The sequence below is a fragment of the Muntiacus reevesi genome, chromosome 13, assembly GCF_963930625.1.
Source record: "Muntiacus reevesi chromosome 13, mMunRee1.1, whole genome shotgun sequence".
Lineage (NCBI taxonomy): Eukaryota > Metazoa > Chordata > Mammalia > Artiodactyla > Cervidae > Muntiacus > Muntiacus reevesi.
In genome coordinates, this window is record NC_089261.1 from 55290085 (window position 1) to 55308181 (window position 18097).

The window sequence follows — 18097 nt, forward strand, 5'->3', positions numbered from 1 at the left end:
TACCCTGATTTCAGTGCTATATTGCTAAACTTTCAAGTCAAAAAAGTTTTTAGATTTTTCAGAACACTATCAGAACGCTGCCTGTTTTAACCAAATACTTTCCCTAGGTCTCTTGCTGGTATCTGGTATCTGATAAGAAGCCAAACCTGGTGTCAGTGTAACTAAAGCCAGAATTTGGATTTCAAGGAAGCACCCATTCTTCAGATAATAAAAACTCAATGTTCAGATTAAATCAATCTCTTTGCCATTGCCCAATTGAGAGATTTGTAGATGTCACATTTTAAGAAAGACCTTCAACAAACTAAGTAAGCAAACTAAAGAAAATGTTAAGCGATGGGTGAACGAATTAGTAAGCTTAATACAAGAAGAAAGGAAAACAATCTTAATAGAGTGCTTTTCTCTAACACAAGGCAATGAATGGAACTTCACTGCCTTTATTAATTACCCAGAGCCACGGTAGGAGGGAGGTTGTTGCTACTCCCATTAACAGATGCTAGAGGATAGACAACAGGCCTGGGGTGACACAGCTGGTAACACAGCTGGGACTGGAGCCCAAGGCTGCTGGGAAAGTCAAGTGCTCTTTCTAGTGTTAATATATTACATTACTTCACAAAGAAAAAAAGAAAGGTGGGGAGATTTAAAACTGGGCAAAAAAAGCTGCTTTCAAAGTGATCATAGAGCAACAATGGAGAATAGTCAAGATCTGTGAGAAAGCAAAAGAGCCTGAAAATAATATAACTGTATAAACATGTCTATCCATGCAGTCTAAGACGTATTTGCATGAATATGCACACCGAAAAAAGTTACATAAAATAGGGGGGGAAAAAGTAAAAGTTCACTGTTAATTTCTTTCAGAGCCCTTCCCACACATCTGTATATTACAAAACACAACACCATATGTCTATTGTGAGACTTCTCCTACTTAACACCAGGAAGGAAAGTGAGGAATAAGCAAGAAGATAAAATCTAGGACAAACAGGAACGCTTTTCCAACAATGATCTGTTGGAAAATGGGAGACGTGTATGACCTCCTGAGTCTGAGTCTTAGGTCACTAAAGAGGCCCAAGAAGAAGCTGAGGTGTCAATCTCTCTTCTAGCCTCTAAACACATTTCATTATAAAATTCTAAACAAAATATATCCTCTCTAGGAAATCTTTGCTATCAAGAACTCCTCTTCTAATTACCATGCTGACCCAGCTGCGTCACCTTAAGAAGTCATACTGCTGTTACTCCCTTTCCTTGTAAAACAGGAATAATATCTTCCAGGCAAGGTTATCAGAAGATTCAATACTGTAAGACATTTGAAATACTTAATCCATTATAAATTTCAAAGAGTGTTAGTTATATCTTCCTATTCCCAGGTGGCGCTAGTGGTCAAGAATCCACCGGCAATGCTGGAGGTTTTAGAAACGCAGATTTGATCCCTGGGTTGGGAAGATCTCCCGGAGGAGGAAATGGCAACCCACTCCAGTATTCTTGCCTGGAGAATCCCATGGACAGAGGAGCTTGGCGGGCTACAGTCTATGGGGTCTCACAGAGTTGGACCTGACTGAAGTGACTGATCAAATCACACATGGATCTATGAGGTTCGGGTCAGTGTCTTGGAGGAGCTTTGGGTCTTCATTCTGAATCATGTCAAAAGCATGGTGAATAAAACATTCCAATGATTCGAGGCATTCCACATAAAGGTGCATCTGAATCAAACATGAGCATGCATTTGCTACTGATGTGCATGTTTTCTTGCTTGCTCACTCCCAAAGGAAACAAATGTAGTGCTCTTATGCATTGCTTTCAGGGGTTAGGATGGGCATTTTTACAAAATTCGAGTCAAGTGCGTCAATTAACTTTTACATGCTATTCTTATCCTCAAATTTTTCCATTGGTGCCTTTCATAATTTTAGCAAATAATCTCTTTAGTAAAATAATCACTGATACACTATTATCTCTCAAAGCAGGCTTTTTGGCCACCAATCAATGTCCATTGCCTTTATTTAATATAGAGAATATTTTAGACAGGCATAAAAGTTAGTGTGGTAAAACCAGAAGAATTTTTTGCTGTAATTCTACTTTCTGGTAACTAGAAAAGCTAGCCAGAAGTGACTTTTAAAAGAGAATAAAACATCTTCAAAATATACGTGACTGTTAAGATACTTGTACATGATCTTATAAATGATCTCTGAAGTCCAAGTAAGTGCTGATAAGAAAAGATGTTGTTATGAAAATATCCATCACACATACAATTTTAAAGACGGCATCTGGTGCTTAAAGTAAGCATCATTTGCGTGTAGGAAAAGAGTAATACTAGGCAACCCATAAAGAAAGTTTAATTTTATTTCAAACGAAAAATACATTTATCAGTTAAAACTCTATGGTCAATATATGGCCAAGGTTGGTCTCAGGTTACTATGGAAGTTCAGATGCATTCATGCCTCACAGTAACAGACAGATTCTGACCCACTGCCCTATAGCCTATAGAACATGCCCTGGTTCCCAACATGCAAGATGCCAGTGACATTTACTCTTTTTTTTTTTTTTAACCACTCTGCATATGCTTGTGTGGAAAACTGTGTTACAGCCTAAGGAACCTCTCCTTAATATTGCTTCCTGCTCTTAAATTAAGAGCATGCCTTTGGGAGATTCAGTTTAAAGTATGTGGGCTTTTTTTTTTTTTTTTGCTGTTGTTCCATTTTTAGAAACAAAACTGAAATATGTGTATGCACTGTGTGTGTGTGAGGAGGCTAAATTAAGCAAAACACCAAAAAATAAAACAAAACTTAAAAGACTCCATAATTTGTATCTTACCATCTCTAACACATGCATTTGACACTAATGTAAAATAAATAGTAAAGGTTTGTGAGGAAAGTAAAAGTTCTAAAATAATATAAACATATCTATCCATATAAGCTATGAAGTATTTGCATGAATATATACATAAAAGTGTTACATGAAATAGGAAAAAATTAAATACAGTAGAAGTTTATTGTCTGTTTCTTTCATAGCCCCTACCATACGTCTGTACATTATAAAACATAACACCATATATCTATGCAGGATCACTGAAGTCTTACGTTGTATGTTACATGACAGTGCTAGTGTACATGTGGAGGAAGTAATAAACGAAAAGGCAACATAAATTCTATTTTTATGGGTAAACACTCCTCTATTCAAGAAAATTTTCTCACATCCACTATGACAAAATTACATAAATGTTTGCTTAACTTGGGGGGACTACATGTAGGAGATTACAAAAGAAACAACAGAATAGTTGTTAAGATGAGCTGAAAATTTCCCATGACAAGACAATGTGACCTACACCGAAATAAATGTGAATTCCAAGTAAGGCTTTCAGCTTTTCAAGCCAATTACAATCCATCACTCACTATTACTCTGGAAGTTACATGTCTCAGATATACTCTAATACTTAGGTTGCATAATGTTCACTAATTTAGGAGTCTCTGACTCAGAAATAAATGGCACCAGGTTCATATTTAGCATCCATAAAAATATAAGAAAGTCATCATCATGAATCAAAATCCCAGCAAAATATGTTTGAACCTCTACTATGTCACAGGCATTTAGAACTGAATTTTAAGGTTAAAGTATTAAGAAAAAATAATTGAGGTCCCTAAAATTTTCCAAAAGATAGAATATAAAGTAGAGAACAGGGTAAAGATTCAATGGGATCATTTGTTTCCTATCAGGCAGGAAAACCAAGCAGAGGAAGCTCTGGAGTCAGACCCAACTGAATTCTAATCCTACAATCAGCAGCTGTGGAATCTTAGACAAGCTGCTATAAAACCGGGATGATAAAACTGCAGAAATTACATTGAAAAGTGTAGGAGAAGCACCCAACACATCCCTTGCATGCAGTAGATGTTCAATGAATAACGGGATTTTTTGTCGTCATTCTTATTAGTAGTATCAACTGCAAAACATGAACTCTGCTGCTATTTTTAAAAATCTGTTAAGAACCTTATCACTATAGTTGGCATATGAAAAATTCATGATAAATGCTTGCTCAATGAGCAAGAACTGAATGAAATCCGAACTGCGTGGAGATGGGCAGCAAAGGTCAGACAAGGTCAAATTGTTGGGTTGGCCAAAAATTCATTTGGGTTTTTGGTGACAACTTACGGGGACCCAAATGAACTTTTTGGCTAAGCCAATACTTCTTATCTGTCTCAGTTCTGAGGAGGATTTCCTAGGAAAGAATTTTTACCCTCCCCTACTTTTTCTGCCTTTGTGATTGTCTGACTACTTTATGAGCAACGTAGTTTTTCCTCTGACCTCTAGGACCATTGCCAGAGAAAGATCTGCTTCTCCATTCTGTTGTTAAGTCATTGTTCTAAATTTTGGTTTGTTACAAGTCCAAGAGACTCAGGTTAGGTTAGCAGAGCAAGTAGCTGTTAAGTGCTTGGGCAGTAAACCAGGTATAGAGTCATGGTTCTGGGGTGAGAAGAGACGGCCCGGGTTTCCCTCAGTCTCCATTCATCCTTAACCCAGCAGGCTAATGCTTGCTCACTCCATTATGGCTAACATTCCTGAGCTCTCCACGGCCACTGGGACTCATCAGGCCTTCCTTTGCCGTAAAATGAGTGGTGAAATTCATGTGGAAGACATCTTGAACAAGTGGTCCTTGCCCTGTGTCTTTGCTTTGTCCTGCCATTACTAAGTCATATAATGTGTGACATGTTTCAACTAGGTCTCAGTTTTCTCTTGTCAAAGGAGACCAAAAGTGGGTCACTAAGAGCACAGGTTTGGGACTCCCCTGGTGATCTTGTGGTTAAGATTTCCCCTTCCAAAGCAAGGGATGTGGGTTTGGTCCCAGGTGGGGAGCTAGGATCCCACCTGTCTGGAGGCCAAAAAACCAAAACATTAAAACAGAAGCAAATTGTAACAAATGGCCCACACCAAAAAAAAAAAAGGAAAGAAAAATTCCAAAAAAACATTTTTAAAAAAAGAGCACAGGCTTTGCAGACAGAAATATGTGGCTTCACACATTGGCTTTGCAACGTAACAGCATTGTAACTTTGTGCAAATTACTTAACTTTTTCTATACCTCAGTTTCTTACTATATAAAATGACAAAAATAGTAACATCATAGGCTAATTTGATAAGGGTCAATGAAACAACATCTCTAATATACTCATCAGAGCATGAAACACATAATGTCTCATTCTCCCCAATATAAGCAAACAGGTTTTAGTCTACAATTTCAAAAATGCACTGTCATATTTCATGAAATTTAAGTCTATAAATAAGGCACATACTTTTTGCCCTTTTTAAGATTTCTGTGGAAAAAAAGTTCACCTCAAACTCAAAAATCCCAGTTCACAGCACATAGGATGCAGTGGCCACATTAAACTATTAAACTCCATGGAACGACTTTGGGAGCTTTAAATCTGAATTATCTGAAATGAAGCAACCCAAAGGGACAGTGATCACAAAAAAGCTAGACAGATTTTAGAGGTATTCGCCATCCAAGTATGGTGCCGACAAGTATACCCTTATTTCTGTGAAGTGTTTTTTAACAGAAATCTGAGAATTCTATTGCTTTGAAAACAATGACTAGAGAATAGAAGGAATAAAAGTGATATATTAGTGTAAAGGCATAGTAAAAATAAAACCAATAATCAAAAAAACACAAAACTTCTTATCCTTGATCAAGTGGCACTGGTGGTAAAGACCCTGCCTGCCACTGCAGGAGATGCAAGAGATGCGGGTCCGATCCCTGGACAGGAAGATGCCCTAGAGGAAGGCATGGCAATCCACTCCAGTATTCTTGCCTGAAGAATCCCCTAGGCTGGCCAGCTACAGGCAACAGGGTCACAAAGAGTGAGACATGACTGAAGCGACTTAGCACGTAAGCATGCGTGCATCCCTGATCTAACACTTTTCTGACTCAGTACCTTCAGAGGCTGCCAAGTCAGTGGAAAGAAGATAAATTACAACAGATGTAAAAACACAAAGCACCAGAAATCAACAGGTTATAATAAGTGTATAATATGTCTTGTTCACAGGCAAAGAAATCCACAAATTTGGCAAAACGCAAAATGGGACAAAAACAGTAACCTAGCCATTCCAAAATATATATTTTTTGAAAATGCAATGTTTTGTTGCTAAATTTGGTTTCCTTTTATACAATCAAAATCAAATAACTAAGAATCAGGAGTTTAAAATCAAAAGTGTCTTGATTTCCTGTAAATCTAGAATAATGTTACTTTTTTCAACCTGTAAGTGGAATACCTTAAACTAGATCTTCCTGTTCCTACTCTTCCTCTAATTGTGTGTGTTCAGGTATTTTCCTTCCACTAAAGATTTCTTGGCTCCTGATATCTTTCTCAAAGCCAGTATCTAAACATGGTGCGGTAGGCTGCTAATATTAACAACAGTTATGATACAGTCAATACTACGGAGTGTTCAGCAAGGTGAGGAATAAAGTGTCATGTAGCATGCACAGAAAACGTGTAACCTGCTAGTGGTTCTCAGCAAGCCCAATGTCTGACATCTCATATCATGAATCTGGGGCACTCAGGTCAAATCTAACTGCCATGCTAGATGGATAATAAATATCTTCTAGAATATCAGTGATAATGATAGATAGACATTTTAGCTGGCACTTACACACTTCCTATGGAAAATAACCACAGCAAAATTCTATCAGGAATAACATCACAAAACTACAAACATTTTTAAATGTCTTCCTCAATAAAATAAAACAAAAACAACAGCCAAAAGGAAGCCAAAAAGAATACAACAACCTTTGTAGGAGCCATCAAAACTTATTTTTCTATAAGACTGTGAATTATTTTAAATTATTTTAAATCATCTCTTAAGTCAAAATGCAAATCTATAAGGATCAGGAAAAATCAGAAAGCAGACAGCCAGCAGCAGATTCCACCATAAGCCGTGGCATCTACACTGAAATAAATTGGTTATAATGAATCCTCAGGGGCTGGGCAGAGGGCAAACACACTTAAGACACATTGCCTGTTCCCTTATGTAAATCATCCAAGATTTACAAACAGTGCTGTATATAACTTTTATCTTTATATATACTGTATAAATATTGTAAGGTAGTATTCTCCAAGCATACATAATTTTAAAGTTATTATACAATTGGAAAACAGCATACGATTTTCTTTTAACTTATAAGGATGTTAAGAAAAATGATTACTTAATACTGTCCTCGGTATTAAAACACTGTGCAACTTCCTAAAGATTGTTGTATAGTCTTCTGAAATCTGTGTTGTGTTTAGTCGCTCAGTCGTGTCCGACTCTGCAACCCCATGGACTGCAGCCTGCCAGTCATGGACGGTTCCTGGGGATCCCCCAAGCAAGAATACTGGAGTGGGTTGCCATGCCCTCCTCCAGGGGATTTTCCCAACCCGGGGATGGAACCCAGGTCTCCTGCATTGCCACCTGGGCTTTCTACCATCGGAGTCACCATTTACCATCCAAGCCACCATTGTTATCATCATCCCCAAAGTCATCTCTAAACCTGTTGTGTGTTGCTATATGAATCTGCTTTAACTTACGTTTTACATTTAATTATACAGCAACAAAATAAGCTCAAAAAAGAGTAATCAGCTTACCCTTTATTATCATAAATCTGCCAGTTGCCTCTAACAAACATATTTCAAACCACGAAACCCACCTGATTTAAAACATAATTTTGAAATAGTATTTAATAACATGCCCATCATTTCTATTTACTTTCTTACTTTCAAAGAGTTTTCTCCCCTTATTTTTTTGAAGTTTCATCATTTTTTGAAGTTTCATCTAAAGTTTCATCACTTTATTTTTTATTTTATACTGAACAAGGGCTGCTTACAATATTATATTGGCTTCAGAGGTACAACATAGTCATTCCATATTTTTATAGATTAAGCACCATACAGAGCTACTATAATACTGACTATATCCACATGCTGTATATTACACCCCTACGGCTTATATAATATATAACTGGTAGTTTGTACTGTTTAATCTTCTTCACCTCTTTCACCCCCCCACCACCCCATCCCCTCTAGCCAGCACTAGTTTGTTAATAATATCATTTTCTTCCCCTACAAGAACTGATAACCTTTGACCGTCTGAAACACAAACTTGAATGTGAACTTGAATAATTGCTGTTTCCCAGTAACTTACTGCAGTGGAGAACATAAGCCATTTAAGAGCTGACATCTAACCAACTGTAAGAACTGCGACTTCTCAAACCCAACCAGCATTCCATAAATATGATGGGCTGTTAACTTTAACAGCATCGAGACCTACCTCAGGCTCAGAGCCAGCACTTGCTCCTTGGACTTCAGTAGCTCCCCGACTTTAAAACTGGCATAGCCCAGGAAACTTCGCTGAAAATAAGAAAGAATGGTTTCTATTAACTTCCAAGATTCTTAATATTTTGTATCACGTCAATCACACAAAATTAGTCTTTAGAAGAATGAAATGTTAACTCTATTAGCCCAACAAAGATTCCACTGACTAAAGTACAACCATCAGTAACATAAATCTACTTCACGGGGTGAGATTGAGGGGGTGTGAATTCATCCTTCTCTCTAAAAACAGAGATGAAGAGCCTAGAAAATAATAAAACAGCCAACAGAGAAGCCAGGACTTTTCCACAAACAAACCCCACATAAGAAAACGCGTATAAAAGAAAAGATGACAAACGGTCAATGTTTACCAATGCCGTGCTTGTTCTTATTAGAATTCCTCAAGGCATGGACAGCACTAACTTTGTATTCCAGATATGAGCAAATCTGTTAGTTGAAGCTATTTTTATGTGGGACTCTGTACAAGCTATAAATAGAAATGCTATATTTCTCCCCCATCACAGCAATGTTTAAAAGTATTTGTTTCCTTTGTTATTTCTACACTATCATGGGACAATTTCATTCCAACACACAAAAAAGAATGGTACTTATTTAGTTACATTTTCTAAAATTGTTTTTTAAATCTATCATACTGGGTATTGGCTATCTATGAATGTATCTACTTTCTACATTCTCTGACTTATAATATGAAGAATAAAACACTAAATTGGTTTTCCTTTTCCAGGATAAAAATCTTTCATCTCTTTTTAATATTCCTAGCTGCTTGCAATTTAAAAGTCAGAATATTATGGTATACCATAAATAGGATTTTTCATTCTCCTTTCAAGGTCAAGATGTAAACATGAAAATATCAAACCTGTATTATTACCCATACCATTGCTGCCTAACACTTTGCAATACTTTATAAGAAGTCCACACTACATCTTCCAGAACATTCTCTCCTCATAAGTCTGTTGCTGGCCTGCCCTAAAATGAGATGCCAAGTTTAAGTCAACTGGGTCTTTTCAGAGGAAAGTGTGCAATTATTCCATACATAAAAGGCTGCATCTACACAAAGGAATCACTGGCCATAGGGGAGAAAAGCTTCAGGTCAAAGTTTTTCTTTTTTCAAACTCTAAGTCTGAAGAACTGGTTCAAAAGTCATAAAGGCAAAAATCTGAAATACAACTTGGTTGTCAAGTTGGAGATAACAGTATGTGAGTAATGATAAGCCCAACTGATTCACATGAAACGCAAAGAGGTGGTTTAGACAACAAGTCCCAAATCCAGAATCACAGAGGACTAAATTATCAGATGAAGAGTGTTATGTGAATACAGAAGATTTGTGGACACAAGGTCTGATGACATGAGTGAAGAGACTGAATCAAGGCAGAAAAGAAGTCCATGAGCTGTATGAACAAAGGTTCAGGAAATTTAGGGTGACTTTTCAGTAAGGGGCCGAGCTAGTCGAGGAGACTCCCAGCTGAACAAAAGCATTTACACCACCTCAGCAGAGGCCTACTAGGCTGTCTCTGTGTAAAAGAGCTCCCCCCGCCCCCACACTGCTAATCTCCATTCCTTACCCTGATGTATTGTTTCTATTGTCATTTAAATACTATGTATTTAGTTGCCTATTTTTCCCTCCCCTCAAAATAAAAATTGAGATTTGAAATTCCCCAATGAGTTTTGCTTTCTGCTAAAACACTGCTTCACATTAGGTGTGTGATAGTGAGTGACGATAAATCAATGAACAGATAGCATACACACTACCTTTCAAGTAAGTTATTCTATGATACATAGAAGAAATCCTCCTGCAGATATTTACAAACTATTTAGTGGTAAAGAATCTGCCAACCAACACAGGAGACGCGAGAGATGCAGGTTCTAATCCTGGGCTGGGAAGACGCCCTGGAGTAGGAAATGGCAACCTACTCCAGTGTTCGTGCCTGGAAAAATCCCATGGACAGAGGAGCCTGGTAGGCTTACGGTCCATGGGGTCACAAAGAATCGGACATAACCGGGCGACTGAGCCCATAGTTCACTGAACTGTGGGAAATCAAAACAATTTTTTAGCCTGCAGATTGTGTACTATGTTAGTGAATTTCAGTTTAGCATTTAAGTACTTTGAAGACATGTCTCACTTAACTCTTTCACTGGTAATTAGGGGTCTGAATTTAAATTCCACCCCTCACTCATTACCCCCACTCGAAGAAAATGCTTAACTCAGTGGAAATGTCAGTGTCCCCAAAATTCAACTTATTTCCTCCCTCTGCCTTTTGAGATTTTGAAGGTATAGATAGTTTTAGAATTAAGAAAACAAACTGCACATGCCACACATGTTATTGTGGTCTTTTCAGCAATAAAAGTGGCAGATGTCCCAGACGGGAATGTAGGAAGGAACAGGTGGAGGGGCTATTTTCAGAAATGCTCTACAGACACACCAAGAGACACAGCTGCACATAGTCTATGACCATAAGCCACTGATGTCTCTCCTGCCCACCAGACCTGGAGCTGCTGAGGAAGCAGGCCCCTGGCTCATGCATCTTCTAGCTCAGTCCATTGTTCAGCACACAGGGACTGTATGCCATGCTCACTGCTGCGCTATGAGAGCTTGCAGTATGCCAAAAAAGGATGCTCGTGAGTCAGTCTTCTCCATCACAACTCTCACTGCCATGATTAACTTCAAAGGACAATATCCTTTGAGAGAGCTTACAGAAATCATGCACGCCATCACAAACCACCTTAGGTGTTACGTGTGTTCAGCTGGTAAGTCATGTCCAACTCTTTGCAACCCTGTGGACTGCAGCCTACCAGGCTCCTCTGTCCATGGAATTTCCCAGACAAGAATACTGGAGTGGAGTTGCCATTTCCTTCTCCATGGGATCTTCCCAACACAAGGGTCAAATTCTCGTCTCCTCTCCTGCCTTGACGGGTGAATTCTTTACCACTGAGCTACCTGGTAAGCGCAATGGTATTATGAAACCATGTCAAACCAGAGCAAGTGTTACATATTCTAAAATTTTTAAATTTTATTCTTAAAAAAACTATACATTAGGACTTCATGTTGCAAAAAATGCACTATGACTACCTAGAGGGGTGGGATGCAGGAGAGTGAGAGGGAAGCCCAAGATGGAGGGATGTATGTATACTTAGGGCTGATTCATGTTTTTGTATGGCATAAATCAACACAACACCATAAAGCAACTATCCTTCAATTAAAAATAAAAAATCAAATAAAAGGCATTCATAAAATCCCCCAGTTTACAGACAGTGCATAATTTCACACTGCAATAGTGACCAATGGACTTGTCCATACATTTACTTTCCAGCAGGTCTTTATGTGCTTGCTTCACTTCAATGAAAATATTAATAAGATTATGACCTTTCACACCTCAGAAGGTGGAAAACATATCATTCGTTTACATGAATATTCACTGGACTCTTGGTAAAAGGATGAATTAGAGAAAATAGTCTTCTCTATTCCTGAAACTTGAATTCCCATGGAGGGAAAATAGCACACAGTGCTAATGCAAAAGAAAAACTTAATACAGTTACTCTATCTTACTGCCATTTTAATCATAATCATATAACTTAAGAAAATTATTTTTAACAATTTTTTTATATTCCACGTATAACTTAGGCAACATTTTTATCTCTCCTTCAATGTTGTTTCTAAAATTCTTATCCTAAAAGTTTGAAAGTAGAAGCTCCAATATTAGGGGGAAAATTTTTAAAAAAATAGTGTCACTAGAGTCAGAGGTCTGAAGTGCTGTTCTAAATTCAGGATTCTATCCAAAAATTAAAATCTGGGCAAAGAAATCATTTCTCCAAGCCCCCAGGCTAGTTGTCCACTGATGGGCATTGAAGAGCTCTGTAGGTCTGTCTTCTCTCTCACAAACCTAGGAACTGCACAATTCATTCCACCACATTAGGCCTTTCACTTTCAATTTCAGTTCAGTTGCTCAGTCGTGTCAGACTTTGTGACCCCATGAACCTCAGCACGCCAGGCCTCCCTGTCCATAACCAACCCCCGGAGTCCACCCAAACCCATGCCTATCAAGTCGGTGATGCCATCCAACCATCTCATCCTCTGTCGTCCCCTTCTCCTCCTCCTGCCTTCAATTTTTCCCAGCATCAGGGTCTTTTCAAATGAGTCAGCTCTTTGCATCAGGTGGCCAAAGTATTAAGAGTTTCAGCTTCAACATCAGTCCTTCCAATGAACACCCAGGACTGATCTCCTTTAGGATGGACTGGTTGGATCTCCTTGCAAGCCAAGGGACTCTCAAGACTCTTCTCCAACACCACAGTTCAAAAGTATCAATTCTTCTGCACTCAGCTTTCTTTATAGTCCAACTCTCACATACATTAGGCCTTAGTTTCTATATGAAGCAGTTGCATATGATAATAGTTCTTTCTCATAGCTACTGTTATAAGAATTAATCTAGGCAAAGCACTTAGTACATTGCTGGGAAAATTGAAACCACTGCATAAATATTAGATTATATAGTGTTTAAGGAAAATATGCCCAGAAGTCAGATGACTTAAACATAAGTCCACTTTAAGTATTTTTGGAAAAGGCAGAGTATTAAAAAATGTCTGAGAGAAATTCCAGTTATAAAAAAGGAAAACACATGTTTAAAAATAAAAGTTAGATTCAAGCAAAATATAACTTGAAATAAACTCTAGTGAAAAATAAGCTTTTCTGCCAAATGGGAGAAAGTGAAGAGGAACTAAAGAACCTCTCGATAAAGGTGAAAGAAGAGAGTGAAAAAGCTAGCTTAAAACTCAACATTCAAAAAACTAAGATTATGGCATCTGGTCCCATCACTTCATGGCAAATAGATAGGGGAAAAAATGGAAACAGTGGCAGATTTTATTTTCTTGGGCTCCAAAATCACTGTAGACGGTGATTGCAGCCAATTAAAAGACACTTGCTCCTTGGAAGAAAAGCTATGACAAACCTAGATAGCGTGTTAAAAAGCAGAATCATCACTTTACCAACAAAGGTCTGTGTAGTCGAAGTTATGGTTTTTCTGGTAGTTATGTATGGATGTGACAGCTGGACCATAAAGAAGGCTGAGCACTGAAGAACTGATGCTTTCAAACTGTGGTGCTTGAGAAGACTCTTGAGAGTCCCTTGGACTGCAAGGAGATCAACCAGTTAATCCTAAAGGAAATCAACCCTAAATAGTCATTGAAAGGACTGATGCTCACACTGAAGCTCCAATACTTTGGCCACCTGATGTGAAAAGCTGACTTACTGGAAAAGACCCTGATGCTAGGAAAGATCGAGGGCAGGAGGAGAAGGGATTGACAGAGGATGAGATGGTTGGATGGCATCACCGACTCAATGGACATGAGTTTGAGCAAACTCCAGGAGATAGTGAAGGACAGAGAAGCCTGGCATGCAGTAGTCCATGGGGTTGCAAAGAGTTGGATACAACTTAGCAACTGAACAACACCCTAGTGAAAAAAGAGAAATGAATGTAATGTGGTCCCTTGCAGTTCATAGCGCTGAGTACATGATAGCTATGCTTTCCTGTAACTCAAATTTTCATGAGATCATGTGGAATGTTTATCAGAGACCAAGAAATGTCTGGATGAGATCAAAGAAAGTTAATACTTGTGGAGACATGGCCCGCCTGTAGATAAAAATCAGGGACCCATAGGAGTTAACTGGCTTACACCCTGTCACAAAACTAGTTAATGTGCAGAGGCCAAGTTAGAATCCAGGTTTCTTACTCTTCAGTCCAGAATTCTTTCATCCTGCCTCTTGCTGTGGGCCTCATTTCCAGGACAGGTGGCAATCCCCTTTCCTTCTGACAGGCTGTCTGTCCTCATTCTGTGTGGCTCTGACCTTTCTGGCCTGCTCATGATGATGCAACACTCATAATTATCATTCTGATGCAAGCACCCAAAGTAGATGACTATTATGTTGCTAGATGCACGATTTCAATCATTCACCGGGCTGGAAAGAGATATCAAGCAGGGTGGAGAAAGCAAGCCATCTGTGTCAATCCCAAGCCCTGCTCTATGGGGAGTGTACAGATAAACAATCCCTCCCACCAGTCCCAGCAAGGACTCTGAGTCACAGGCATCCGGGGTGCTCAGCAGGGTTGCATACTTCCCTGAAGCAGGTCCTCAGCAGTCTGGTGCCCTGGTGTTACACCAGGACCCACTGGAAGTACCGCCCCTATATGCATACCTCCAACACCTACGTTCATCTCACAAAGCCTTTATGCCAAGTAATAGGTTTTCTTTATACTTCGACTTGTGTGAACCGCCCAAATTTTTTCAAGTGCTGTCCAGAGCTGCATTATCCAGCTTGAGCACTAGTTTGCAGCTGTTGTGAATTGTGATGTATTCTACGTATAAATCCACATCAGAGTTATAAGATGTGATATGAAAAGAGTGTGACATATATCATTAATGATTTTTACATTGATTACATTTTAAAATGATAATACTTTTGCATGAAGTGAAGTGAAGTCGCTCAGTCGTGTCCGACTCTTTGTGACCCCATGGACTGTAGCCTAGCAGGATCCTCAGTCCATGAGATTTTCCCGGCAAGAATACTAGAGTGGGTTGCCATACGTCTGTTATACTCTGTCCTATTCTCATAAAACTATATACAGTAACTGTGGTGTATGTTGTAAAAGGTCTTTGAAAACTTGAAGTTGATATTGTGAGGCTGATATATAACATCTCCTACAAACTTATAGGACAGGGCTTTTTTCATACCTTGGTACAAGTATTTTTTTTTTTTTTGCATAGATAGGGTTAAATAAAATATTATAATTAATTTCATCTATATCTTTATACACTTTTAAAAGCATGGGCTACTAGAAAATTTTAAATTATAGATGTAGCACACATTATATTTCTATTAGTGCTGGTTTTGAGGTTAAATGTATATGTCTGTTATACTCTGTCCTATCCTCATAAAACTATATACAGTAACTGTGGTGTACGTTGTAAATGGTCTTTGAAAACTTGAAGGTGATATCGTGAGGCTGATACATAACATCTCCTACAAATAACTTACAGGACAGAACTTTTTTCATACACCTTCATACAAGTATTTTTTCTTTGATCTCAACCCTAACAGACATGGTTGCACAGTCTCCCACCCCACAGGAAGGGACAGAGCATACATGAACTATTTGGACTGAAAAAATACATCAGAAATTTAAAAAAAACAATAAAAACGGAGAGGAAATAATATTTAATGTGATGAAGAGTCTACAAAAAACATTAAAAAGCACTTTAGGGTGAAGTCATATATATTATAAAATTACAGCTTTATTATGAATATACCTGAAAAGTTCTCACAGAACAAATTTGTATGCACTTGACTAAGTCATCAACAAAGGTGTGGGTGCATCTAATAGATGCTGCTGAAGAATGCAAAGAAACGTGTGGAACATATTTGAAAGATTTATAACAAAATGTTTAGCTTGTTTTTAAAATAGGAGTACTTAGTGGCTAGAGTTCTTGACACACTGACCAAGAACTAAAACCCTCAGGAATTTTTTGAGTATCCAAAAAAAATGTTCTGAGGAGTGATGAGATGTATATCAACCAGTGGTCCTTCATAGTTCCTCAAGGTGTGGCAATTCTTCCCTATCAGAATATCAAGTATTTTTAGAATGTTAGAAAGCCAAAGCATGCTTTAGCTTTCGGACATGCTCAGCCATGTCCGACTCCTTGCAACCCCATGGACTGTAGCCCACCAGGCTCCTCTGTCCATGGATTTCTCCAGGCAATAATACTGGAGTGGGTTGCCATTCCCTTCTCCAAGGAATCTTCTTGATGCAGGAATTAAACATGGGTCTCCTGAATTGCAAGCAGATTCTTTACCATCTGAGTCACCAAGGACGCCCCCAAGGCATGCTGACTTATTTTTATTTAGGCTCATGCTTATCATGCTTATGTTCAGCAATATAACTGCCATTTCACTGTTATCTGATGTGTCCTAAAATGTACTAGATTCTTACCGTGTTATGTGATTATTTTTGGACACACCCTCCCTTTGGTGATCTAAACAAATACAAGATAGTTGGCAATCCAAAATCTTGGAACGGGAGATAGCACCAGTAGGGAGCAGCAGCTGGGCAGGGAGACTGCATGGGGCTTGCTGGAAGGGAAGCCTGAGGCTGGAAGGACTTGCTGGTCCCTTGCGGAAGAGTATAGAAGCCCCCGTAGTCTTGGCAGTGACACTGGTGGTGGATGTAAGGAGGGTAAAAGAGGCTAAAGGGACAGGCAGGAAACAAAGCATGAAAATTCACTTGAACCGGAGTTATGCAACCTGCCCCAGGAAGAAACTTGAAGTCAGTGTTCAGCATGAGCGAGCATGAAGCATCATTTTTCTTCGCCTTCGCTAACAGATGCAGAGGCGGCTGACTCACTTTTCAGCCAGTTCATACTTTCTGGATGGCTCCCCTTGGCCAGTTGGAACAGCAGCTGTGGCCAATGAGGAAGTGAATGCTACCTAGAACAGGGTTCCCCACACCCACCGGAAGAACGCTGCTAATTGCATGTAGGACTTCAGGGAATTTCAAATAGGCCTTTCAGTTGGCTCAACCACAGGGTCTCTTAGACTCAACTTATTTCTGGACTTTTTCCTCCTTTCTAAATGCAAAATCCCCGGGATAAGCCTCCTGGGCTATCTTTTCAAAAGCTTCCGCCGCTTTGTCTAAGCAAAATCACCTATTGACCTCTTGTTCTCCCAACTTCTAAAAGCCGGAGAGGCGGTGATTCTGATGCAGCAGGAAAACCTTAGCTGGATCTCCCAACACTGGACCACACTTCGGTGGCAGTTTCTCTTTGACTTGCACTCTAGGAGATCAAACCAGTCCATCCTAAAGAAAATCCACCCTGAATATTCATTGGAAGGACTGATGCTGAAGCTGAAACTCCAATACTTTGGCCACCTGATGTGAAGAACTGACTCGCTGGAAAAGACCCTGATGCTGGGAAAGACCGAGGGCAGGAGGGGAAGGGGACAGCAGAAGATGAGATGGTTGGATGGCATCACTGACTCAGTGAACATGAGTTTGAGCAAACTCTGGAAGATAGTGAAGGACAGGGAAGCCTGGAGTGCTGCAGTCCATGGGGTTGCAAAGAGTTGGACATGACTAAACGACTAAACTCAACAGTGTTGAAGCCACAGGGAGCAGGAACATCACAGTCCCATGGCCAGGTCTCTGCCTCCTTGCTGGACAGGTAGAGCTCACATCTTCAATTTCCCAGCCTCCTGCTGGTCCAGGAATGTTGGTTCCAATGGTATATCAGTTTCCTGCAGGGCAATTTCTAGACTTTTCTCTAGCCAACTGAACTAAAGATGAATTCACATCATGATGATTTTCAGGAGAAAAGGAATGAAGTCCATGCAATTCAGCAAATATGTGACAATATCTCCTTGCATAGTCACACCCAGTTAATTTAACTCAATTTTATTTGTCAGCCAGCAGGCAGTAGGTCAGAGAAAAATCCAAATGATTAGCTTAGAAGAAACAAGCATGCCTTTTGGAAACAGAAGACACTTACCCCAACCTCTGGTGGGGGATCCTTGTGTTCAGGCACAACACTGGTTCGAACCTAAGGAGAAAAACAAGCATTTTCTGAATGACTTTCAGAAGTAGAAACCAGTGAAGAACCACTTTCAGAGTAGAAACCAGTGCAGAAGTGTCATATAGGTGTCCTTTTCATTTTCCTTCATCTGGCATCAATTCAGACTCTGGTTAATCATTACTGAAGGTACTTATGTATAACTTTGA

The 18097-nt window shown here is 39.2% G+C and overlaps 1 protein-coding gene across 3 annotated transcripts in view; it reads right to left on the reverse strand.

Annotated features, from left to right (window-relative positions):
* Nucleotides 1–18097, reverse strand: part of INPP4B (inositol polyphosphate-4-phosphatase type II B) — an 838347-nt gene that overhangs the window by 265728 nt on the left and 554522 nt on the right. For 2 of the 3 annotated variants that reach the window (XM_065904252.1, XM_065904253.1), the window contains 2 exons: nucleotides 17868–17918; nucleotides 8278–8357 (listed from right to left, as the gene is read on the reverse strand). In XM_065904252.1, the coding sequence (XP_065760324.1) occupies nucleotides 8278–8357; nucleotides 17868–17918 (131 nt within the window). Of the gene's footprint in view, nucleotides 1–8277; nucleotides 8358–8689; nucleotides 8753–17867; nucleotides 17919–18097 lie in introns of those variants that run through there. The other variant, XM_065904254.1, reaches the window with a different exon arrangement.